This window comes from Lupinus angustifolius, chromosome LG05 (assembly GCF_001865875.1).
Source record: "Lupinus angustifolius cultivar Tanjil chromosome LG05, LupAngTanjil_v1.0, whole genome shotgun sequence".
Lineage (NCBI taxonomy): Eukaryota > Viridiplantae > Streptophyta > Magnoliopsida > Fabales > Fabaceae > Lupinus > Lupinus angustifolius.
Window position 1 is genome coordinate 23,439,484 of NC_032013.1, and position 26,446 is coordinate 23,465,929.

At 30.2% G+C, this 26,446-nt stretch overlaps 2 protein-coding genes across 4 annotated transcripts; one reads left to right on the forward strand and one right to left on the reverse strand.

Moving 5' to 3' along the window:
- LOC109348234 (G-type lectin S-receptor-like serine/threonine-protein kinase SD3-1) lies at positions 6,440 to 9,831 on the reverse strand. 3 transcript variants are annotated; one of them, XM_019588545.1, is made up of 3 exons: positions 9,377 to 9,831; positions 9,155 to 9,220; positions 6,440 to 9,010 (listed from the first exon to the last, which is right to left on the reverse strand). In XM_019588545.1, the coding sequence occupies exon 3, from the start codon at positions 8,892 to 8,894 to the stop codon at positions 6,648 to 6,650; it is 2,247 nt and encodes a 748-aa protein (XP_019444090.1). In that variant the 5' UTR covers positions 8,895 to 9,010; positions 9,155 to 9,220; positions 9,377 to 9,831; the 3' UTR covers positions 6,440 to 6,647. The 3 variants fall into 3 exon arrangements, with proteins under 3 accessions (XP_019444090.1, XP_019444091.1, XP_019444089.1); XM_019588546.1 differs by lacking the exon at positions 9,155 to 9,220; XM_019588544.1 differs by having other exon boundaries at positions 9,155 to 9,831.
- Positions 22,417 to 26,346, forward strand: LOC109348235 (zinc finger CCCH domain-containing protein 30-like). Its single transcript, XM_019588547.1, has 2 exons — positions 22,417 to 22,618; positions 23,521 to 26,346. Exon 2 carries the CDS (start codon positions 23,625 to 23,627, stop codon positions 25,725 to 25,727), a length of 2,103 nt encoding a protein of 700 aa, XP_019444092.1. The 5' UTR covers positions 22,417 to 22,618; positions 23,521 to 23,624; the 3' UTR covers positions 25,728 to 26,346.

Genomic DNA, 26,446 nt, shown 5'->3' on the forward strand with positions numbered 1-26,446 from the left:
ACTCGAGTCGAGTTTTGTGTCGAGCCAATCCTTATCGAGCTGAACCAAGTTGAACTATGGTTCGACTCAGTTCGGCTCGTTTCCAACCCTAAATCCAACCATCCAACTTAAAGGAGTTTGACTGAGTTTTTAGTAGTTTAAAGTAGACTAACTAATTGTACAATTTTATGACCTATACGAAGTTGTTCCCCTTTCTGGTCTATAGTTAGACCAGTCCAATTTAATCAACATTACTTAGAACTCATGATTTAGAACCTATGGATTTAAATGATACAATCATGAATAATTAAAATACAAAATTATGAGCTTATATTAACGGAAACCAACATACCCACCAATGAAAATATGTTGTGTTTTTCTATACTAAACCCAAAAATGTATTTTCTAGTTATTATTACAATTTACAATATCTTATATTATATTTTTCAGCTGTGACTTGTGATCTCACCAGTGATGAAAAGTCATATCACATAAACTAGTTGGCCCTGACATGACATAAAAGGGGTGCTTCAGCATGCTGGGGGCAATGTTTTATTGGAGGTTGGCTCTAACTAGTGGTCCATTTGGTGGGTCACAGAACCATGTATTCCACTTCTTCTAGCATTTACTTACATGTGTAAGGTCTATGTTTTTCTACTTATTATTATCATAAATAAAAGAAGAATATAGTGTCTATGTCTCACATCATTAGATATCATTATTGAATTTTTACTTAATCTAAATATCAATAAAATATTTTAAAGATCAACTAATCAATTTTTAAGTTGGGTTTTTTATGCTTATTTCTTTCCCTTTTGAAAAAAACTGAAATTTAAGAATTTATTAATGTCAGAAATTCATTAAAATTTTGAATTTTCAAATATGATTAAAATATCATTATCAAGGAGAGCCTTAAAAAAGCACTAACTATAATGTTAAATGAGTTTGTTAAGAATTTGAGATCAAAGTGAATTAATGTGACTACAAGTTCGGATCAAATATTGAATGTCAGTGTAAAAGATGAGCAAAATTTAAGCTAAAAATAAAAATGGAATATAAACATAAGGTAATTGTCTTATGAGACATTACTATTTTGATTATGATAACATATTATTTAGTAATTTGCATAATTTAGTGGCTCTTAACAAATGTGAAAATATGAGTGTTGCAACTTGGCATCCCCACCAAACATTTTTATGGCATGTGGGGACCTTAAGAGAGGTTCACGGGACAAATTTGGGGACACACACAAGAATTGTCCTTCTCTGCTAACAGTAAATGTTATGGTGTGTTATAAAGTCTTCACATGTTACCTTTTATATATTCTTTTTTAAATTCTAAGAAACTGTGCTTATGCTGTATTTTGTTGCAAGTTTATATATAATCAATGTATTTGTTTTTATAATTATACTAAGTCCCACCACATTATTACTGGCTTGATTAAAAGCAAAAGGAGATACAAGTTAAATTTAACTACAGATAAAAATCTCTTTTAACATTTATATTTTGTTATAATTGCCTAAAATAATTTTATAGGAAATAATATGAACTATTTAAACAACCAAAGTTTACTCCTAGAAGAAGTCTAGAACAAAAGTACATAACTCCATGTGGGCAAAATAAGAAGACTTTGTTGGTGGGCAAAATAAGAAGACTTTGTTGAAGGAGCAAAATCGATTTTTGTGATATTTCATTTTGAAAGAGATTAATTTGTTAATAACTATCAAGTGGAGAATAATTACAACACTTCAAAAAAATGATGTAATTAAGTATTTACAAAAATTAAGTTATTTCCATATGAATTTTTTTAGATATTTATATTTTTAACATTTTATTATTTTCACAATTTATTTCACTTAATCTTTAAAATATGAAACAAAATCAAAGTTGCACATTGTTTGTATTAAATAATTAGTGAATGGAAAATATAATGTCAAAATGAAATTCTAGTGTTAGCTCTCTTCAACAACAAATCTGTATACCTGTTAAATGTTTTTTTTTTCATTCTTTAACTAAACATGTGAGCAAGTTATTAAAATCACTTATATCTATGTAATGTCACATTAGTATTCTTAATATCTTAGTTGGTACCTTAAAATAGAAATTTCAATACAATAATACCATATTGCTATACATGCTACACACCCACTACAACTCCATGCCAGCATCAAATTTAGTCACTGAGTTTATCTAATTGGGGTAGTTTAAAATGTTCACTAGTAGGAATTAAATTTTCCACTAGATAGTAGACTTTCCTCTACAATTGTGTATTTTTAAGTGACCAATAGATTTATCTTACGTCGTGTGAATTATAGTATCAATAATGTTTTTAATGTGACAGAGCATACATAGCTAAATTATGACTTTAATAATATCAAGCACATAAATTATTGTAGTTTAATCTTAATTTTCGAGTTTATGAAAATGAAGTTACATTATTATTCGTTAAGGAGAGTTTTGTGGCACTTATATTGTGCCCTTATTAAGAGATACATGATGCTTTATAGTTTATACAACGAAGAATTAAAATTTATGAAATCCAAATTACAAGGAAAATAAATAATTCACCTTCTCAAAGTATCCAAACAAAAACAATATTGTAAAATGATCACCACCCGCTCGAGCTTCTTCATAGATTCTCCTTATCCATGTGCCTTTCCCTCTCTCCCATAACTTTCTCGAATTGAATTTTTGAGAAGAATGAATGGTGAAAGAAGACTTCAAAGTCATCTTATAAGTATATTTTGTGACTTGTAAGCCTCTTATTTTTTTATTATTCTTCAAAACTCAACTTGCAAACACATGTATTGCGAAAATAATGCGGAAGCATAAAATGAATATTGTGAATCTTCATTGCTTTAAAGAATTACAAGTCATATGCTTATATACACAATACAATGATAACTTGTGATACAAGTAACAACTTAACAAACTAACTAAGATATTAATCACATGTGTAAAATGTGCAAAATATGCAAAATGTATTATGGTAGCTTTTGATCTCCAATAACATGCTTAAGGCTTTGTTTGTGAGCTATGAGAGAAAGGAAAGGAGATGGACCAAAGGGTTAGGAAGGGGAGGAATGGAAAGGAAAAGGAAAGAAAGCATCCCCTTGTTTGGAGTATAAAATTTAGAAGAGAGAGAGTATACTAACGATAACATAACAGTATTTTTATTTTTATTTTTCCTTTAAAAATGTAATTAACAATGAGAAATGAATAATATTATAAAAAATATTTAGTTATTTTAACATTTTATCTCCAAAACTCAAATTGAGGGAACTTCAAAAATAGACACATGAATGGTTAGAGAGACCCTCGAAATCCTTCATCTTTCTTTCTTCCAACTACCAAAGGAGGCTTTCCAAAGCCATAATTTCTCTTCTCCTCCGAAACCTCGCTTCGAAACAAAGCCTAAGGTTTTGTTTAGGAGTTAGGAGGGAAAGGAAAAGAGAGATCAAAGGGTTAAGAAATGGGAGGAAGCGAAAAGGAAGGAAATCATCTATCTTATTTGAGAGTATGAAATTTAGATGAATGATGATACATTAATGATAATATAAGAATATTTTTCTATTTTCCTTTAAAAATGTAATTAACAATGAGAAATTAACAATAATGTATAATTATATAATATTACTAAACATATTTAACTATTTTGACATTTTATCTCTAAAAAATTTTAAACTGAGGAAACTTAGTTTTAAAGAGTTTGAGAAACCCTAGAAAATCTTCCCCTCTTCTTCATCTAACTCCCAAATAAGGAGAAGACTTTTCAAAGTCATCCATTACCCTCTAAAACCTCACTCTCAAGCAAAGCATAAGTGTTTCCTCTTTGTATATAGGACACCATCATACCATGCATTTAGGTCATGAACTCACCATATAATAAATCCAAAACTAGCATGATTTATCTATATTATTATCACTTTTTTGTTGCATGTTTTCATTACAACCCTTTCTCTCTTTGGATTCTCATTTTACAGCATTATGGATAGTACTTTTATTTTCATTTTTTCCCATTCTTTTTCTAAAGGTAAGGGTCACAATGATAATGACACCCAACATTTTATTTTTCAGCTGATGCCATCTTTATGATTTAGATGCATGCAACTTTAGTCCTATAAAGTAAGAGTGGACACATGAAAGTACAAATTTTTGCAGTGCATAAAGAATATTTATAATAAGAAAGAAGACTTAGCAGAGAAAAGATAATAGATGCATTGTGTGTGGAGTGCATTTGATCAGTATCAATGACAAAAGGAAGAAGGAAAAGAGATAATAAAAGGGCTTGAAGATTGAATATCCAAAAGCATTCACTTCATCTCAAAAGCTGTTTTTTCTTTTCTTTTTTCCCTCTCTTTTATATCTGTTGTGTGGTGATAACACTACCCATGTAACATTCATGCAAAGAGAGCAAGCATATAACATATATTATGTAAGTTTAACTTTGGAATGAATAATATATATCATCATATTAATCTAACAAAGTATATATTAACTAATCAACTTTTTCTTTGATGAACTTTAATCAACTTATTATAGTAACACAAGTTACATTGATGAAGGGATGGAGGATTAAGAATAAAAAAAGGTCATGCCTAATAACAAGATAACACAATTGCACACTACAAAATGATCATAAAAACTACCACTTTTCAAAGGGTCAACAATTTTTTATCATAAAGCAATATCAGTCACCTCTAAACAAAAAACCAAAGTGAAGTGAAGTGAACTTCAAGCTGATACATTTCTGAATGCAGCAAAGAAGAATAACTCTATATCAGATGAAGCAAAAAATGTTATTGCTCTTTTTGATGAGAAGTTGGAAATCACTCTTCTCTTCTTTGGAGCTAGTGGACAAGTTATAACCTCTTGTATTCTAAACCTTTTACCCTTTGGTGTAACAAAACCACTTGAACAAACACTTCCTTCATTATCCTCCTCAACATTCTTAATAACATGTTCTTGGGAGCCAAAAGAAGTAGTAGTATACTCATAAGGCCTAACCATTGATTTGTGCTGCTTTTTTTCTTCAAGTGTTTGCCACTTCATTTGAGTTCTTGTTGAATATGATGCCATTTCATGACGCAGGTAAATCATAAATACGTCTTTACTATATGCACTTTAGCACAAGAATTAGTTGAAAAGCTCAGTTTTTGAATTTCTAAAGGTGGCCAGACACAGAAAAATACCCTTTATGTTTGGTTTATGCTAAACTTATCCTATATATAGTCATCACAATAACAACTAGCAAATATGTAATATTTTGATTCTAAGCATCATAAGATATAAGGTATAATGCATTAACCCATAATAATAGTTGGGTTACGCTATGGTGAGTTTAGCTTAACTTGAATATTCTAAATATGATTCGATAGATCGATAGGGTCATTTGTTTGAATCCAAACTCACATCGACCTTGACTTAAATAAGATTAACCTGAAATAATAACATAATTAATAAATTTGGATAGTTAATTGATTATTTTCATATTAACATAAAAGAGAATGAACTTAGATTATTTTAATAAAAAATTTGTCGTAATGGTAGTTTGGTAAATGACCTTATTCAAATTTTCTATCTAATGATGATTATTAAATGATTTTATTTAAACATACTATTACTTAATAAGCTCATAATCAATAAGTTATTTATAGAGAATGTTTGACAATACCATCACTTTCCCAAGGCTAGAGCGTCCAATATAGTGAGGGAATAGGTACATATTTAGAATATTCTATACAAAACAAAAACAACATGAAATAATAATAAAAAATAAAACATTTTGATTCTAAAAATTGGTGGGAAAAGGTGCCATATTTTATTTTGTTCTCTTTGTATGCCAAAGGGTAGCTTCTATCTATGATACAAAACCTGCTGGTATACTATATAAATAATTTTATATTAATATAAGTTGAATGTGTTTTAATATTTTGTAGGTAATAATAGTTTTTGTTACACAATTAACATAAATAGTTTTTTTTCCTACCAATGGTATCCTTTCATCCTTTTGGGTAAGGAATTAATCTCTTTCAGGATGTATAGTTTACCCCTTTCAACAAGTGTCACTCCCAAGATTTGAACTATTGACCTTTTGATCATCCTAGTTATCTAATGGAACCTTACACCACTAGATCAATAATTTGCCGGTAAACACAAATAGTTTGTTTCACTACTTAAATGACTATCCTTGAGTTGATAGATACTATTTAGGTGAAAAATCAAATTTTCTCATTCCTTTGGGGAAAGTTGCAAATACTATATAAAAATGTGAATGAAATACTCTTATACATCACTTTCCCACACATTATCTCACATTGATGTGAGCACACACAATTAGAGAAAACTACACAAATGATGGTAGTTGCATGTACAATATAATCTTAGCATAATCACCCATTTGATCAAGATACACATAGCCAACAACAAATAAATGCACAATTTTGATTATGTGCTCACAAATGGAAACTTATATGCTGAAATCTGAAATTAACCCCATCATATAGATTTGGGACAAAAATAATTAACATGTTTTTTTTTCAACTAGAAGATGTTAGTCCTACAATACACCTTGAATATGAAGTTAACTAAAATTGAGAAAAAAAATACAGAAGTTCCTACAAATTAAAGCAAGCATTAATGCCACAAATTACTTCTGAACCATTCTCTTATGTATCATTTTCCTCTAAGGCAAATGGAGGTGGTGGAGGATCAACACTTAAAGTGCCATCTAGTACTCTTACTACCTCACACATAGAAGGCCTTCGGAGTTCTTCCGTTTGAAGGCACCAAAACGCAATTCTTAATGCGCGCTCCAGTTCCTCTGAATCGGCACCACCGTCGATTCTTTTATCAACCACGTTGCTTGCCCTTCCTTCGATCCATTCTTTATAAGTCCATTCACAAAGTTCTTCGTGATCTCTACATCCAGTCAACAAGGTTAACACTAAATTGCCGAAATCTGCTACATCTTTCTCAGCTGAAGCACTGCAATATGAGGCTTCACTATTTATTATTGTGAACCCGAAATCAGTTACCTTGGCCTCGAAGTTTTCGTCCAATATCACATTCTCACACTTCAAGTTTCCATGGCTTACAAACTCCCTACAACCAGAGTGCAAATAGGATATGGCCTTCGCCACACTCGAGCATATTTCGATCCTCTTGCTCCAAATTAGCTTCCTGCATAGAGTAGAATCATCTATGTATTTATCGACTGAACCATTTTTGGCATATTCATACACTAAGAATCTATGATTAAGCTCGCAACAATAACCCTCCAGCTTCACAATGTTCTTGTGATGGATGTTCCCCATCTTCACAACAGCGCTCCGGAACTTCCTTTCTTCTATCGATGCATTCAGGTCTTTAACTGCAATCAAGCAATTGTTCGGTAGCATGCCTTTGAACATATTTGATCTGATTTGATTCTTGAAATCCTCGGTGAGGCTCTTGATTTCTGAGAAGGATAAGACAACCAAGCCCTTTGAATCTGGGTATGTGAAAGCAGGATTGGCTTCTTTCCTATTAGAGTTTTTTCTTTTGCAGATGTAGAAAACAAATCCTAGCTGGAGGATAGCAACAATGAGAAACGTGCCCGACGATGCTCCTATTAGACAACGAACACAAAGGCTAGGAGGCAGCTTTGGCGGAGGTGATTTCATGAGATCAGGGTTTACAGCAAACGGACCTGAGCATTTCTTAACAAATGACACTGAGCTTATAGATGGATCTGCATAGCCGGATAAATACTCGGTTTTCTTTATCGAGCATTGTGGACTACCATCGTTGGTAAAGGTTGCAACCGTACAGTCTAGGTCATTCAAGCACAACTGCTGGCATCGCTGTAAACTGCTTATGACAACTGAATCATCAGGGGGGTAAATTCCATATAGATACATGTTCTTATATGTTTGCATAGTAGAGCCAGATTTACAATCTTGCTCATATGGAACAAAACATTTGTCATTCTCAGTTTTCTCAAACGGGCACGAGCAATCAGCAGAACCTGAAGCAGTTAAGACACAGATACCACGTTCACCACACGTTGCAAAGACCTTGCACTGGTTCTCGACAGCTTGCCAGACTGATCTCCATGATTGTGAAGCTTCAATCCATGAATATAACCGGAGATTTCCATCAGCATCTAGCTTAAGAAACCGGTAATTCACAGTATCATTGTGGTCTTCTCCAAACACACTCCAGACAGGTTTGAAACTTTGGTCTACAAGTTGCAAAGCACCACTGGTGGTAAGAGAAGCAGTGAGATTTGAAGCAGAAGGGCTTTCACTGACCCAGTAGGTAATATTACTCTTCCAACGAAGCTGCAAATAACTCGAAGCATTCATGTAAAGACTGTAGTAGCTGGAGATGGGATTCTTCGATGCAGGACGAAGTATTTGATAAGCAGAAAATGTTTGTCCTGGGAGTAATGTATCAGATGGAGTATCAAAACTTTGCCAAATGATGTTTTGCTCTCTATCTATCAGAGCGAAATTACCATTGTCATGAAGAGAAGCTGATACAACAGACCGATTCCCCGTTCCACTGGTCCATGTTGTGGCTCCTTGTAATGAATCAAACAGGACCAGTTCTCCATCCAAGGTGAGTTGGAAATAGGATACGTTACCAACTGCGACATGGGCTCCTGCAACCCAAACCACTTTTTGTTGGCTATACGGTATAGACTTCGAATTGAAACGAATGCCAACACTATACTGGTTAGGTTCATCCGAAGTGTTAAAGAATCCAATTACAAAATCGCCATTCGAGGAAACCCAATAATCATTATCCAACACAGAAAGTTTGGAACCCAATGGTATCACTGCTGCCACAACCGGATGTAGCAAAAAGCCGATAAAAACACACAGCAGCAAAGGTAACATTAGGAGGCACAAATACTCCCTTCTAATCATTTCTATATATGCCAAAGAGTGATAAATTAAGAGATGTAACAAGTGAATCCTATTTCCCAAGTCACATTTGCATGTGAAAGATGCTCAATTTCCAACTTGGCAATTATACCAAAAACCTGTGTTGTACAACATTGCAATGACAAGACATAAAAAACACTTAACTAATAGGAACATTAGGTAAGGAAAGGTAACAAATTTGAAGGGCTATGGAAAAAACATTGAAATAAACAAGTGTGGTAAAAAGTGTTCATGTTTGGTACCTGAAATAGGAATAGCCTCCAAAGCTCAGAAATTCAATAAGCTACTATGAGCATCACGTTTGGTACCTTGAATTTTGCATATTAATTTCAACAACAAGACTTAAAAGATAAGAACAACAACACAAAAAGGGTGAAAATTGAAAAGAGACAAAGCCATTTCTTAACAACTAAAGCCATGAATTTGTACAATGCTGCAAAGTGCTGATAAGTTAAAAGAGTTACCTTTGAATTTTATGAGTTACAGAGAGATCTGAATAACACAGTGCAAAAGCCTAAACTCAGAACAAGGGAATGATGAACTTGAATACACCAAATCTCATGACCCAAAATGGAAAGTTTCTTCCTTTATTAACTTTTCTCAAAACCCAACTTAGTTGAAAAGAGAAAGTGGTAAAGGGGTTATAGGAATTTGCAAAGTGAGAAATGAAGAAACAAAACACAACTAGTTAAGTATGAAAAATGTTGGGAGAAGAGTGAAGTTGAAGAGTATGAATCTGTGAATGGATTTGAAGGAAATGGTTGAAAATGGGGTAAAAGGAATGATTGTTTTGGTAAGTGGTAAGAGTGAAAATAAGAGCAGAGGAGAAAAGGGTATTTCAGTAAAATGAGAAGAGGAGAATGAAGAAAATGTTCTGACAGAGAATAAGAGGAAGATATATGATGAAGATGAAGATGAAGTGAACAAGAAATAATGGAAAGGAAAGCTTATGAGAAAGGGGCTTTAAGGAATTTTACCTTTTTATTATTGGTGGTTTTCAAAAAGACCAAATATATTATAAAAGTGTAAGGTTCTCTGAACAACATAATAACGAAAAGTGGAAGAATTTAATTTTTTTTTGTAAACAATACTTATCTCGAGAAATAATCCCAGTCAAATATCATAGGATGGATTAACTCATTAGTCATAAAATGTAGACATCTTTACTAGAGTGGGAATATCAAAATAAAAACAATATATATTAATATTTGTGTTATTTTTATTTAAAATGTGATTATATTTTTACGTTTAAAACTCAGAAGAAATAATCACTTCCAAGAGGAATCTCATTCAATAGCAAGAAAAGATTCTGGAATAACATTTTATTTTATTGTAGACAACAAATTTTACAACCTGGATTATTATTTTTGTACTTGTCAAGACAAAGATACTCAACCTATGTAAATTGGTACAGGTGGAGAACAGTTCAATTTTTCTTAAATAAGTCTTTTTCTTAAGTGTTAAATTAATGAAATATACCACTAGTCTAAAAAGTAAAAATATATAAACTTACGTACCTTTGGGAAAAACTCATTTTCAAAAAGGAAAAAATGGTGATGTTAATTATGCAATTCTACACATGAATATAATATATATATATATATAATTGGAGGGACTATTCTAATGTGCATTTTATACATTAGAGTTCAATATGCATAAATCTAAACCAAAATTGTAAAGAAAATACTGAATATAATGGTTTTAATAAATCAGTGTATTCAATAGTCTGAATTAGTTTAATTAATCAAAATATATGTGGGGACAAAATTCTCATATTTATTATGCAGTCATCATTGATAATAATAGTATAGAATTCCGTGAAAGATTTAATATGTATATACTGACAGTTTAAGTGTATTTTACATTGTCAGTAAATCATCCATAATTGATTTGTTAATCATCATTGACTCTCAAACAAAAGTAATACAAATCAATAGTAGACAATATACTGACAATGTAAAAAACTTTATATTGTATATGCACATATATTAACTGAAAGTGAAAATTTCTTGCATATATATATAACTAAAAGTGCAAGTTTTTTGGTCAAACACGTGGGAAGTGGTTTAGGAAAGTGACATATAAGAATTAATTTTATTTGATTAAGAATTATCATATGATTATATAAAAAGTGGTTTAGAAAGTAATTTTCTTTTCTGTTCTTTTCTTTTCTTTTAAAAGTGGTTAAGAATTATCATATGATTATAAAAAAGTGGTTTAGAAAGTAATTTTATTAATTATATATATAGCTAACTTTTATTTCTCATGTCTATGGGTTCCTTTCTTCTTCTTCTAATTTATCATAACGTTTTGTTCTCTTTATTTTCTTTTTCATATGAATCTCTACCATTTTGTTCAAATTATCTTTTATTTGTTTTTTTGTCTTTTCAATTTTTTTGTATAGATCATTTTCTTTAAATTTCTATCTATTTTGTTATCACTTGCTTTGAGTGATTTTTTATTTATTATAAAATTTATCATTATAAATATTTTCTTTAAAATTCTAAAACTTTATCATTATAAATATTTTATTTATTAAAATATATTATATGTAAAATTTAATATTTTTAATATATATAATTTTATGTATTAAACTTGGAATTCAGAATTATTCTGAAGAATGTTGTGTCCTTCAAGTGCCAAGTCATACATACACATGCAAACCACACATAAAGTCATAAACCACTCATACTTTAACAAATGAAATAATAAAGAGATAAAACATATCCAATGTATAAGTTTTATATATTATCATTGCATCATTCACTATTTATATTTAATCATCGTCAATTTTTAAAAAAAAAATGTATAAATCTTTCTTACTAATACTTTCGAAAATTAGACCCACCTATTAAAAAATAATAATTTTTGGTCCTTTAGGAAAATGAATGGCATGCACACATGTGAGTATGTATGTGACCCACATATGCAAATAAGTTAGTTGAGCTAACAGTTAGTTTATTTATTTATTGGGAGACACAAAAAAACGTAATCATTTATAGTACCATCATAAATGCATGAATGGTATACAAAAATAGGATAATAATTTTTTATTGATAAAAGTGTTTTTATCAATAAATAAAAATATATTTAAAGAGCATAATTATTAAACAAGATATAAGAGATGCTTGCCAAAAAGTGTTACAATTTTCTTTTGCAAAAACCATAGAAATTCTATTTTTCTTCAAAAGTTTATTAACAACTCTCATGGATATTCTCTTATCAATCAAGTGTTTGCTGCTCAATGAAAATTTTAATTCAACTTGACAAGGCGTTACAGTAATTAGGGTAAAAAAAGTTATTGTGTGTAATTATCACTAAAAAGAATCTTATGAGCATAGCTAGCATATACGATAAATTTAAAGATAGTGGGAGATTTCACATTAAGATTTTTTCCAAAACCCTATAGAACTAGCTAGCTAGAGAAATCCTAGCTGCCCAATACAATAGTTAAAAATCAATTTAACAAGTTGTTAGTTTAATTGTGTAAGGGTCTTGTTAGATTTTCGGGATAACTAAAAGATTAAAGACTCAATTCTTAATAACGACATTTATTGATAGGAGTAATCATATACCCAAAAAAAAGTTAATTCCTTAGCTATAGAGTGATGATATCCTAACCAATAAAATAGTTAAAAGTCACACTATAAATGATTAGCCACAAGAGGAAAAAAAAGTATAAGTTTAAAGCAAATAATCAGATATACTTTCAGGGTTACAAAAATATGGAATGAATATTTATTTTAATCATTATAATTAAAAATAGAAATAATGCTCAAAGATTAAGATTATGAGTCAAAATAGTCTTAATCAAGGTTATAAAAATGTTAATATTGATTAATCTAATATCTATTTAATATTTTTGAAGAATATATATTTTACTCTTCAAAGAATACATTTACTAAAGTTATGTGTAAAGCTGCATGCAATGTAATAATTATAATAATAAAGTGGCCCTTTCCCTTCCTCGAATTCTCAATTACAAAATGGACCGACTAATAAAGTTGATCATATACCTTTGGAAAGGAATAAATAAAGTATGATATGATATCTTAAGTGATGTAGAATATTGTTTTAAATCTTGTGGAGATGCACTCATTTTTATTGCATTTTTTAAATATAGTTCTAAGTATTCTAGGTTCAGAATGTTGTCCTCATTATATCCTATTAGCTTTATTAAAGCTTCTGATGCATGTCATTGTCATGTTCTATAGACTACTACTTGGTATTGTATAATGAATTTAACTCATTAGCATATTTAATATTTCATAAAATGTGTTATCATATGTGTTATTTACTTTGATTGATTAAAATATATATTTAAATTTGAAATTTAATGATTATATATTTTTTGACTAATTAGAGAGTAAGTAATATATGAAGAGTCATAATTTTTTAGATAAAAGATGTGTTCATAATGAACTTCGGCCCGAACCTCATAACATTGTAATATTGTGTGGGGAAAAAATATATTTGGTTTGGACTCTATCAGCTTCACCAATAGTGGGCTTCTATGTCTTCTGAAATCACATATATATGGCCCAAGGTTGAAGGATAAACAATATCCATCCATTTCTTACAATTTGATATATTTTTTATCTAATTGTTAAAGACTATATTAAGGATGTGAATGTTATATGAATTATATTTGTTTCAACGTTTAAATAATATATGGATTCAGAAAAAGAATATTAAAAAATTGGTAGACATCTAGGGGAATGGTGTATCCATCTTTGCAATCACTCTAACATTGTTTTATATTTATATGGAGGAAAAAAAAAAGAACACTTCATTTAGCTTTGGTTTGGATTAATAGAAATACATAAAACTGAATGCAATAAGATGATTCTACATTCATTATTTGAATGATTTAAAATAGGATAGCATGAAATGAAACATGGTGATTTTTTATTTGCCCAATACCTCTTTCTTTTTCCTAGAAGGTTATGAGATATGAGATGAATGATCTATATGTATGAAATAAATTGTTATTAGATGGATTGTATAAAAATATATATATAAATGAGTTTGATATCATATTTTAACTCAAAATCTTAAGTTATTATATTTATGATGAGTTCATCAACTTATATACCCCTTTATAATGTTATCCTTTATCTTTACACTTGGAATATCTACAAATCTCACATCATTATCATTATATATAATAACCTCTCCTCTAAATTTTTAGGTTACATGTGACAATTAGTTTAATCCACTATGCATTTAGCTCAAATTTTATTCTAGAGAAAAATTATTCAAAGAAACAAATTTCCTATGAGTTTATTCGTTTTATGTCTTACTCATGTTTTTCAATATTGACTCTTGTTCCTCAATAGTTCGATATTTAATGGCATCTTCACTAAAACATAAAGAATATGGTGAGATCCTTCTATAGCTACAACACCTAAACTTCTTACATCTTTATATCTTATCTGCTCATATTCTTTAAGGTACAAATTGATATGTCGTTCATAAAGCTTGTTCTCTTCAACTCTCTTCTCCCTCTATTTAATGGGTGATGTTCATGTTTCTCCATTTTATTAAAGGAAACATTTTTCTCTCATTTTTATTTATATATTTCCATGATGTGATACACTCTTCATTATACTGCCAGGTCCACTTCTTAATACATAATTTTAGTTCATATGTGATTGTTTCTCCTAACAAGTATCACTGATACGAATCAAACCATTAAACTTTTAAAATTTCTTAAGATCTAGCCGATTCTCGTACAATTAGACCAACATAGCAATATATGATTTCCCCTACTTTTTAGGAATATTTTTTGGAATAATAAGTTGAGAATCAAACATGGAACTTGATACTTGGTAAAATGAAATTGATTTAGCAAGATCATGACTAGTGTCATAAAAACAAAGGGTCATGTCCCATTTTGGTCCTTGTGATTGGGAGCCATAGTAACCGGCCAAATCAAACAAGAACTAATGATGTGTAAAGATAAGAGTCTACTTCATCATATTGTCCCTACCACCAAATCAAAGTAAGATAGGTCACTTTCTTTGTTGGAACCGATAAGTATTTTTCTACTTTATTTAATGGTTCTTAGTTCCCAATTTATGTATCCCTTGGCCCATTTTAAAAGAGAATAATTATAAAAAAGCATTAATTATATAAGCCGTCCTTTTCTTTGCATAGACAAATTTTGATAGGGACCATATATTCTCATTACCTTAATTTGCAATACATGTAAGTGAAGAAATGCATTTTCAGTTTTGCACATAAGGTACTTGTGCATGCTTCTTTCTTATATGCGGACTCCACCTTTGAAAATGAGTGGGAGAGAGATACAGAATCTCATAACAAAAAAAAATATTTTCTTGCTGTGGAGTTCGAATTTCAAATGCCAAATTGTAGATAAGATTCCTTTATGCTCTATATGTGAATTGTGTTTCGGAGGAAAATAAAGAAAAATGGAAAGTTTCGAAGTCCTTTTACTAATATATGTCATAACTCTTAAGTCTTTTATTTCTCTTCGTTCTCCTAAAAAACTCAACTCGTAAATAAACATTTAGGTGTAATTAAATTAAATAATATTAGCCTATGTGAGAAAATATGTTGCATAACAAATTTCTACTATTTTCTCTTTGTGTTGGTTCTATAGTAGATAGTTAAAGACAAATTTTGGGAGACATAGAGATCATCCAATTAGATTTTGCTTTTATTAACAATTTTTTATTATACTTATAATTGAAATCAAATATCTTATTTAAAAAACTCGATATTTACTAGTAACACATTTATTTTTTATTGAGTGTAATCCTTCATGAAATGAAGATTCAATACATGTTTGTGAATATGATCCATGTAGGAAAAGAACACAAACTATCTATAAGATAAACTGAATATAAATTTATAGGTCATGTGAAAAAATGGCCTAACTCCTACATGTTGAAGAAAAAGATATAGGGGTTTCATTAAAAATCACATATTTAAACTTCTTGGATAAAAAAGGAAGATGGTGAGAGAATTTTTTTATAAATTTTAATATTTGGTTCAACTTTTTAGGGGGCTAAAAGGTTCCCTTAATATTTGGAGGATTGAAAAACTCCTTTCTTTAATTTCCTTTCACTAAAATCTCTCCCCTCCTATCTCCTAGAATCAAATAAAACTTATGACAAAAAAATATCTAGAACGACAAATATACTTATTACAAATCAATTTCATTTGAGTAAAAAAACATTCACATGGTTCTCTCTACAAACATTTTATGTGCACATATGCTAGTATTTAACCTCCAATTTTATTAACATGCCAATAATTCTTTTTGTCAAAGGTTAGAAACTAAGAAATTGTTAGGTGATTCCAAATCACTAGTCCAAAGTTGAATATTTGATTTCTGAGAACTACATTTATTGAGAATGACAACCACAAACACCGAAAATGATTAGTTTTTTAACCGAAAAAATGATGATATACCATTAATAATACCAAAAAATCATTCTAAATGTATTATTATCATTGTATTTTTATCTTTTTACTCAACATATAAGATGATGTGTTGATATGTTTTAAAACCATTGATCTCAAACTATCTAATTAATCATATCTCCTCCTAATAAAAACTAAGTTCCAATCCCACTTGCATATACATAATATATATATATATATATATGTATGTGTGTGTATGCATGTGAGGAGGACTAACTCGACAACAACGTTGTCATCGTCCTGGAAGCTAGAAGTTTCGATAGCACGTGAATGTCCTTAGTTTTCAATATTTTTGGAAAAAGTTGGGACTTACTTTAAATTTTAAGTACTTTTTAAATACCAAATAGATTTTAATATTAGATAATGAAATTTCCTAAACTTGTATATATCTTTTTGTTTAATTTTAACTATTGACTACGTTTAATACTTTTGCATTGTGTATAATTAAAAGTTTATTTGACAATCACATTTCAAGTTATTGTTTTAATATTTTTAAATCATAAGCTGAATACAAATTGAAATTAAGTATATTTATTAGTAAAAACTATAGAATTACTATTAATGGTTTTTTGTGAATCTATTGGTGATAATTAAATATTAATCTAAAATTATTTAATATATAAGAAAATTACAAATAAATAAAATATTGGACTACTAATTAAATATAATAATAAAGCATACCTTAATTTCAAATGTCATAGAAAACTCATTTTCCCAAATCAAATTAATTGTAATTAGATAACAATTCAATTTTATACTTATTGGTGTTTAATTTTTAAAACATTCCTTATGTTTGTATATGGAATTAAGTTAAAACATACCTAATTGAAATTAAGTGTTTAATAATCAAACATAACTTATTTGATGGTGGAAATTTATGTTAATTTAAAATTTTGAGTCTTTTATTATACATTGGAAAAGTACACATAAAGTAGAACAAATGAGAAAGCTTAACGTGTAAGATATGAAGTGTTCTCATAGGAATAGTCCCAAATCTTTTGGACATACAACATAAAATTTGAGTATGGGATTAGTATTTGACAAACTATGTCAAACCTTTTGAAATAAGATTGTTTTTTTCTTCATTTTTATTAACCTTAATGTGCTAATAAATGGTCATAAGATATACCCTTTAATAATTAAAAAAGTTAAATGCAAATATATAATATATTAGTAACTCAAACAATATTTGACATTTTCTTCACTTATAAGAATTTAGATCGAATTGATGGTGGGAAATCATCTTTGGGTATGTACGAGAACTTAATAAAAACATTTTAATCTTCTATTTAATTTTTATATATTTTTTAACATGTGTATAACATTTTTCTTGTATATAACATTGGAGGGGTGGTTATATTTCCAATGAGGCTGGTCTTTGGCATTTTTGGTTTTTTTGCTAATTTTGGTACTGAGTCCTCAATTCTTGTGGAGCTGCTCACTATTGAATATGGGTTTACCTTAACTTGAAATTTGGAGCAACACAAAGTTATCCTAGAGAGTGACTGTCTGGAGGCTATTCACATTATTATAGTTATGAAACAAGTTTGTTTGGATCGTCTATCAGAGGTTATTACGAGTATTGGTGGTTTGCTCAAGAGAAATTGAGATATTCTACGCATGAAATATGATGGTTAATTTTCTATCAAAGCTTAGTTTAGACTTAGAAGAGAATTTGGGACTTACCACGTGCAGGAGCACTTCATATCCCGCAGTTGGATATTGCCCCTTTGATATAATTCTTATCCTTTATCTTTTGTATTTTGTTTGTGTATTCCAATGTACTAAAAAAAATTTATATAACTTAAAACCTGAAGAGTAAAAAGGAAAATAAAATTGAAAAGTACGTTTGTTGAGATGAGAGGAAGAAAATTTAGTTATCTTCAACGAAGTTTTGTGGCTACTTTATTGCCACGTCATGAACAGTAATCATCACTCAGACCCATTTTCACCACTTCACTGTGTATGAGTAACTCCACACAGTAACTTTTTCCACTTTTATTATTTTTGCTAAATTCATTCTGTACATCTATATATTTTCAGCATAAAAGTTTATACTATTTTATTTTTCAAAAGAATAAATGAGATTAAAATAATACATATATTTAGTCAGATGGGGCGGCTTATGAGGCACACGTTTCAAAATCTTTTCCAGCTTCTCTCACAGTTTTTTCAAATCTAATTATAATTACAAAAATTAAAAAAATTATCTAACTAAATAAAATGGAAAAAAAAACAATGGCCATCAAACAAAATGTTTATTGTATATTTATATCTGTATTAATAAAAACAGCCCAAGTAGATCAATTAGAAGGTTTTCCTCAATATAAGGTATCACATTAGAGTTCTTGTTAATAATACAATTACATCAAACATTTAATATGAAGATATTTGTCATTTATAATAATATATTATGAACTAAATTAAATTATTTAATGTAATATTTATACATTGTTTATATAAAAATTATATATGATCATTATATTATTTATTATTCATTATAATTGTTTTTTCAATTCATTTCACATGATAGTAAAAATTAAAAAATAATAAATAATATACTAACAATATAAATTACTCTCACTAGGTACATATTTTTTCTTTCTCAAAACAACATTTAGAAAAAAATCTCTTTTGTACTATTTTTTATGAGGAACACTACGTTTTTTAAACTTATTTCTCATCATATTTATCAATTTTAGGAATACTCAATGAATTAAATTAGTAACTAAATCTAAACCACTAGATACCTATAGAATTGATGGTATGATAATGAGTAAGTTTTTTTAAACATTCTCTTGAAATAAGTTGATCCCTCATTTTTTATACATGATCTCGTTTTTTGCTTTATTAATCATTACCTATGAACAATAGTTAGAAAAAACATATCAACTCATATATAAGCTAAATAAGTCATGCTTGCTTTTTAGAAGAGTGTACTTGATTGAGTGAAATTATTATAAAGTGGTTTATCCCACTAAAAATAATCTTTATGTTATTGTTTGCCAAATCAAGATATTTCAATAATTATGAATTAATGTTCATATTTAATAGGTTACTTAAGGTATCATGAGTTTATTTCATTGGTATATACTAACTAATTTATCAAACAAATTTGATATAGGCAATTACCTAATCAATTCTCAAGTCTGAACTTCTCATAAGTCATAACCTTTAAATATTTGGTTAGGTTATAAACTTTATCATAATCCTTCAACCAATATTTTATATTTCATATAAATAATGAATTATTTCCATTTTAATCTCTATTTTTATGAGCAAGATATATGTACTAACAATATAAGAGTTTTATATACTATTAACCAATCAAATAATACAAATAAATGATGGTCGATGAAGATAAATATTATATTATTATAACCCGTGGCATATGAATTTCCCGTACACCTTCTCTTTCATCGGCGGATTCCAACAACTCATTCCAATCCACTTCACTGCAACCACTACGTCTCATAACCCCACACTCTCTTTTTTTTTTTTTTTTCGTATGTATCTTTGTACTAGAAGTAATCATGTTCGAGTTAGTAACATCCACATATATGTGTAGCTTACTTCATAGCAAATATTTTTTAAATGTACGAGATTCGAACTCAAGATATTGCTTAAAGAGAATCAAATATGTATCACTTGAACCAATATTTTTTAATCATAAGTGACATTCATGTGAGCATCTTTTATTCGAAATGTATTTTTTGTTATAATTGGTTAATAAAAAATTAATTATTAAAATTTTAATTTAAACATTTATTTTTATATATATATATATGTATATGTATGAAGTATGAACACATTTTTGGAAACTTGTATGGTAACATCACTTATATGCTAATCTTCTCCTAGGTAAAGACTAAAACAGTGAGATATTTGATTTAATTTTTTAGTTTCTTTTATTTATTTATATATATATATATATAGGAATTAAATATATATTAAACTTATCAATAAATATATAATTTACCAAGTTTATCATTCATTTTGGTAATAAATCCTTTTCTGATACATAAAGTTTATAAAAATATCCTGACACCAAACAAAAACTAAAAATATTATAAAATCATGTAGTGGGAGCCCTTTTCACCTTTGTAACGGATTACTTCTACAAATATAAAGTTTCTATGCCTTTATTGAAGAGAAAAAATTTGTATTTATTTAAAGCGAAGCCCAAATCTTAAAAAAATAATAAATGATTAGGTTTTTAATTTTTAGGGATAAGTTAGATAGACTAAATTAGAAATATTTAATAAAATTAACATTTAATATCTTGTATAAAATAAAATAATATGACAAGTGAAATATAATCCAATTTATAAAGAATTGATAGAATCTTTACTTAAAATATTATTGTTGACCTCAGATTCTCATTCACAAATAACTTATGAGTATCTCCCTAAATTATCATAGAGATGAAACCCATAAAACCTATGTGCTTTTAAAGACAAGACATAATTCATATAAATTCAAGTTATAAAAAATATATCAAAGAAACACTCATGTATTATATATATATATATTACATAAAAAATAGATATTGGAGTATTACATTTTTTAACTGAAAACTCATTTAATTTTCATTATTATTGCCACAATTGAAAATAAGGATATTAATTTTTGAAAAGATTAATACCGTTTTTGGGACCTAACAGGCAAAAGAACCAGATAAAGATTGTGAATTCTCTAGTTTTTATGCAAATAAATAAACAATCAATCTTTTTTAGTAATAATATTTTTAGTGACAAAAATTACTCACTAGCCAAACAAGTTGCCATTTTTAGTAACAAATTTTTTGTGTTGAGCAACATTTAAGTAAATTTAGTGTTGGATATAATTATTATTGGTTTAAATTAGTACACTCTTAATCAATTATTCTCTTACCAAACATGTCTCTACTATTTTGTTGATTAATCAATCATTATATTTTAATTAATAAAAATGTCAGTGTTTTTTACCAAACAAAGCCTTCATATTTAGGATAAAAGGACAACATTCGCCACCACCAATAACTACGTGCCACGTGTCTTATTACTGAGGCAGTGGTTCTTGGCTTTTGTCCGAAATTAACATGCATGTAAGGTGAATTTGGGTTGAATTTCCAGAAAATTTCACCCAACCAAAAGAAAAAGTGTTAAATAATTACAAGGAGCGTTTCTGTCGCATTAAGAATAACTCACCGAAAGTACGTTTATACCCCTCATCTTTTTATTAATTCATGATCGGGTCCGGTGCGTAGTGACAAGGCGTGATGTGATTGGCCATTAAAAAAGTGAACATCTATTCCATAGAAATGATTAATTCAATATTTTTACTTAAATTAAAAATCTAATAATAAATTATTTTTAACAATCACAGCATCTAAATAGAAGAAATGCTCCTCTAGAAAATTATTATGATACTTTTGGTATTATCTTCATCTTTTAGGTAAATAACTAATTAATTTTGAGATATTTAATTATTTTTACTTATTATTAATTTCTTTTATCTTTATTGAATCTAATAAGACATTACAACACTGACACTATAATACAAGCTACCATGGTGATCCATAAGAAGAATAATCAAAGTTCTATTCATATTTTATTTATTTAATCATTACTAAATAAATTATATTAAATGAATATTGAACAATTAAACATTTTTTTTTAAAGTGGCGGAGCTATTCGGTGTGATACTTTCTATTTTCTAGAGGAATGAGTTTGGATGATATGATTATTGCTTACCTGGTCTAGTACCTATGCTTATTATTATTTATCAACTTTTTCAAGTTTAATTATATTTGTACATTTTGTAGTATATATAAATAATAGTATTTACATCAATAACATACTTATATTATAAATCTACCATTATAATTCATATAATATAATTTACTAAAATAATAAATTTTTAAATATGCAATCACAAATATTGTTAAGGATATGGGTACCTTTTTTATGGCAACTTTTTCCATTTCTTAAAATTTTGAATATAGTTTATTGAGTAATTTGTGGTGTGAAATGAATTGAGAAAAAAGGAGAAAGCACATAGGAAAATAAAGAAAGAAGAAGGTACTCTTTTATTTTTCTCTCTCTCTATCGATAATATCTCTCTTTCTATTTTTTGTCCCTAGATTTCCTCAGAATCCAAACACACTCTCTCTCTGCTTCACCTAAACCCCATTGAGATCTGAAAGTCAAGACTTTGTCTTCATCTCTCTCTATTTCTCACTCTTTCTAAGCTTTCATTTTTATAGAATAATGGTAAGATTCACTTCACTTCATACCCTCATTCTTGTAGCAGTTTAGATCACTTAAAGTTTTGTTTTTTCTTATACCCTCTTTTCACAAGTGAGTATCTTTGTGCTTGTCTATGTGTTTTGCTCTTTGCTTGTTATTGTATTGAAATATGAAAATGGGTGTGTTTTTTTTTGGTAAAAATTGGTTTTTTGCATGATCCTTAAATGATCTTGTTAAACTCTTCATACCCTTTTGTCTCAGTCAAGTCCTTTTTTTTATTGATACAGTTTTAGTTACATAATCAAAGACATTTGTTTTATTGTATATTGGTATTTATTGTACTTTGATATTTTCTGTGTGAATATTTTTTTTCTCTAAAAAGGGGGTAAATATTGAAATCAATTAGGTTTTCTTGGGAGTGGTGCTTCCTCTAGTTGATGGGTTTTTGTAAATATAGGTTTTTGATTGAGTTGTAGGGTTAAGTTCACTGGTTGGATTTGAACAGTTTTTTTATTTTCTATTTTTAAAACTCTTTTGATTCTGGTGATGGTTTTTGATCAAAAAATTTATTCTGCTGTTTGATTCTTTGATATATGAAGTAAACTGAGGATCCTTGTTAGTTCTAGTTTTCCGGGGGAATGGTTTGTTTAAGCAGTGAAAATTTTCACTCATAAATAGGAGCTTATTATGAACATTAATATCACTTTTTTGTAATCCTTTCTCTTCCCTAGTTTACATGTTCCCTTTTTGATGCTTAGCTATCTGGAGTATCTTATAAACTTCATATGTTTGATTGTTCAATAACTGTGATTCAGATTGGTGCTAATGCTTAATTTGCTCCATTGTTCTGCTTTTCATGATCCAATTTTAGTTCTGTTGTACCTTTAAATGCTAGCTTTAATGGGCTTCTGGTTTCTCTTTTCCAGCTGAATCTCATGCAAATGGAAACATGCACTTTGAATTTGACCTGTTAAAGCTACTAGTACCATCTCCTAATTTGATAAGATCATATCAACGTAATAGCTGAAAGATGAATCACTTGAGTATTGATACTGGAGATTCCTTCGCAAGCTTGCTTGAGCTTGCGGCCAATAACGATGTTGAAGGTTTCAAACGATTGATTGAGTGTGATCCTTCCTCAGTAGATGAGGTTGGGCTTTGGTATGGTCGTCGGAAGGGATCAAAACAGATGATCAATGAGCACAGAACTCCTTTGATGGTTGCTGCTACTTATGGGAGTATTGAAATTATGAAGATGATTCTTTCACTATCTGATGCAGACATTAACCGCTCTTGTGGACTCGACAAGAGCACTGCCCTTCACTGTGCAGCATCTGGTGGGGCTGAAGATGCTGTTGATTCTGTGAAACTGCTTCTGGCAGCCGGCGCTGATCCGAATTCGGTGGATGCCAATGGACATCGTCCGGTGGATGTTATTGTTTTCCCTCCGAAGCTTGAGTGTGTCAAAAACAGTCTTGAACAGCTTCTTCAAACTGATGATTCTATTGCAGGCTGCAATCTTAGGGTGATCACAACCTCCTCATTCAATTCATATTCTCCACCATTATCAAATTCACCAGAGAATGGATCTCCTTCTGCATCAGATTTCCAATTGAAGATGAAGCCAAAAGATGCGCCTGTTTCTTCTGCATCTGAGAAGAAAGAATATCCTATTGATCCTTCTCTTCCAGATATCAAGAACAGCATATACTCAACTGATGAATTCCGAATGTATTCTTTCAAGGTCCGGCCTTGTTCTCGTGCTTATTCGCATGATTGGACTGAATGCCCTTTCGTCCATCCAGGAGAGAATGCTCGTAGAAGGGACCCAAGAAAATACCATTACAGCTGTGTACCTTGTCCTGATTTTCGCAAGGGTGCTTGCCGGCGCGGGGACATGTGTGAATATGCTCATGGTGTTTTTGAGTGCTGGTTGCATCCTGCACAATATCGTACCCGTCTTTGCAAGGATGGGATAAATTGCTCCAGAAGAGTGTGTTTCTTTGCGCACACCGCTGAAGAGCTTCGACCATTATATGTTTCAACTGGTTCTGCTGTCCTCTCGCCTCACGCGAGCACATCCGCTGCCATGGACTTTGCTGCCGCCTTGAGCATGTTGCCAGGCTCTCCATCCTCAATGTCCATCATGTCACCTTCACCATTCACTCCACCTATGTCACCTTCCGCTAATGGCATGCACTCTTCTGTTCCATGGCCTCAGCCGAATGTCCCAGCCTTGCATCTTCCGGGAAGTAATCTTCAGTCCAGTCGTTTGAGATCTTCACTCCATGCTAGAGATATTCCTATGGATGACTTTGACTTGTTCTCTGATTATGATCAGCAACATCTCCTTAATGAGTTATCTTGCCTATCTCCACAGCATCCTATGAATTCTAATAATCTGAACCGCTCAGGTCGGATGAAACCCCTGACTCCTTCAAATCTCGATGACCTCTTTTCTGCTGAGAGTTCTTCTCCTCGATTTGCTGATGGATCACTGGCTTCAAATGTTTTCTCTCCAACTCACAAATCAGCTGTCTTTAATCAATTTCAGCAGCAGCAAAACATGTTATCACCTGTGAACACCAATTTTTCTCCTAAAAATGTTGAACATCCTTTGTTTCAGGCTGCCTCTTTCGGGGCTCAGTCATCAGGAAGAATGTCACCGCGAAACATGGAACCTATTTCTCCAATGAACTCTAGGATGTCTATGCTAGCACAACGTGAGAAGCAGCAACAATTTCGCAGCCTTAGCTCCCGGGAACTAGGCTCCAACTCTGCTGCTGCCGCTGCTGCCTCAGCCAACTCCTGGTCTCGATGGGGTTCCCCAAATGGTAGGGCGGATTGGGCAGCTGGTATAGACGACTTCAATAAGCACCGAAGGTCATCTTCATTTGAGCTGGGGAACAACGGTGAGGAGCCGGATTTATCATGGGTGCAGTCACTTGTCAAAGAATCTCCAACCGATATCAAAGATAAGTTAGCCACTAATGTGCCTAATGTTGAAGCAGCTGGATCCTCCGGTGAGGGGTCAAACATAAACACATCACAAAAGGAGTCTGTCGATCATGCCGTATTGGGAGCTTGGCTCGAACAGATGCAGCTTGATCATCTCGTGGCTCAGCAAAACTGAAAATGAGTTTTGCTGACGAGGTAGTTAACAACAGAAACGATTTCCGGTAAATACTATATTTATGTTATTTTTTTGAAGTTTTGTTGTTGATGGAGGGCCACAGGACTAAGAAAGGAAGCAGTAAGAAAAAGAACCAATGGAGGTATATTCATTTTCATATGTAGTGTTTACTAAAGTAACTTTAGCAGGGTCAGAAAACCAATGAAGGGAACTTTCAGACAATTGATCCCAGTGTAGGGTTTTTTGGCTGCCAATCTTTTCAAACTTTAGGTTTCATATATAGTCCTGTCATTTATTTTTTTCTTCCATAAGGAGCAAATGTTCTATAAAAATGAAGTCCTATTCCCTATTCCTTATTCCCTATTCCTACCAAAGTTTGATCTTATCTTTCTCTTGTAATTTTTACATTGGGGTAGAAAGATATTACAGAAGGGTCATTGGAATTAATTTCTTTGACTCCATTTTGGTCTAGTGGTGTAATTGGGAATCAATAATTGTGGGTTTCAGGGAGTAGGTAATATTATTATTAGGACTATTTGAAAGGTTGATCCTTTGGTCATGTATAACATTCAATTCAAGATTATTCCTATATTATTCTAATACCTTCATTTCTATATTATTATTATCTTATTTGCATGGTACTATAGTTTCTGCTTGGATTAAATGTCATTTATATTGTTTCTTTGTCTTTGCATAATGGATGAAATACCATTTTGTTA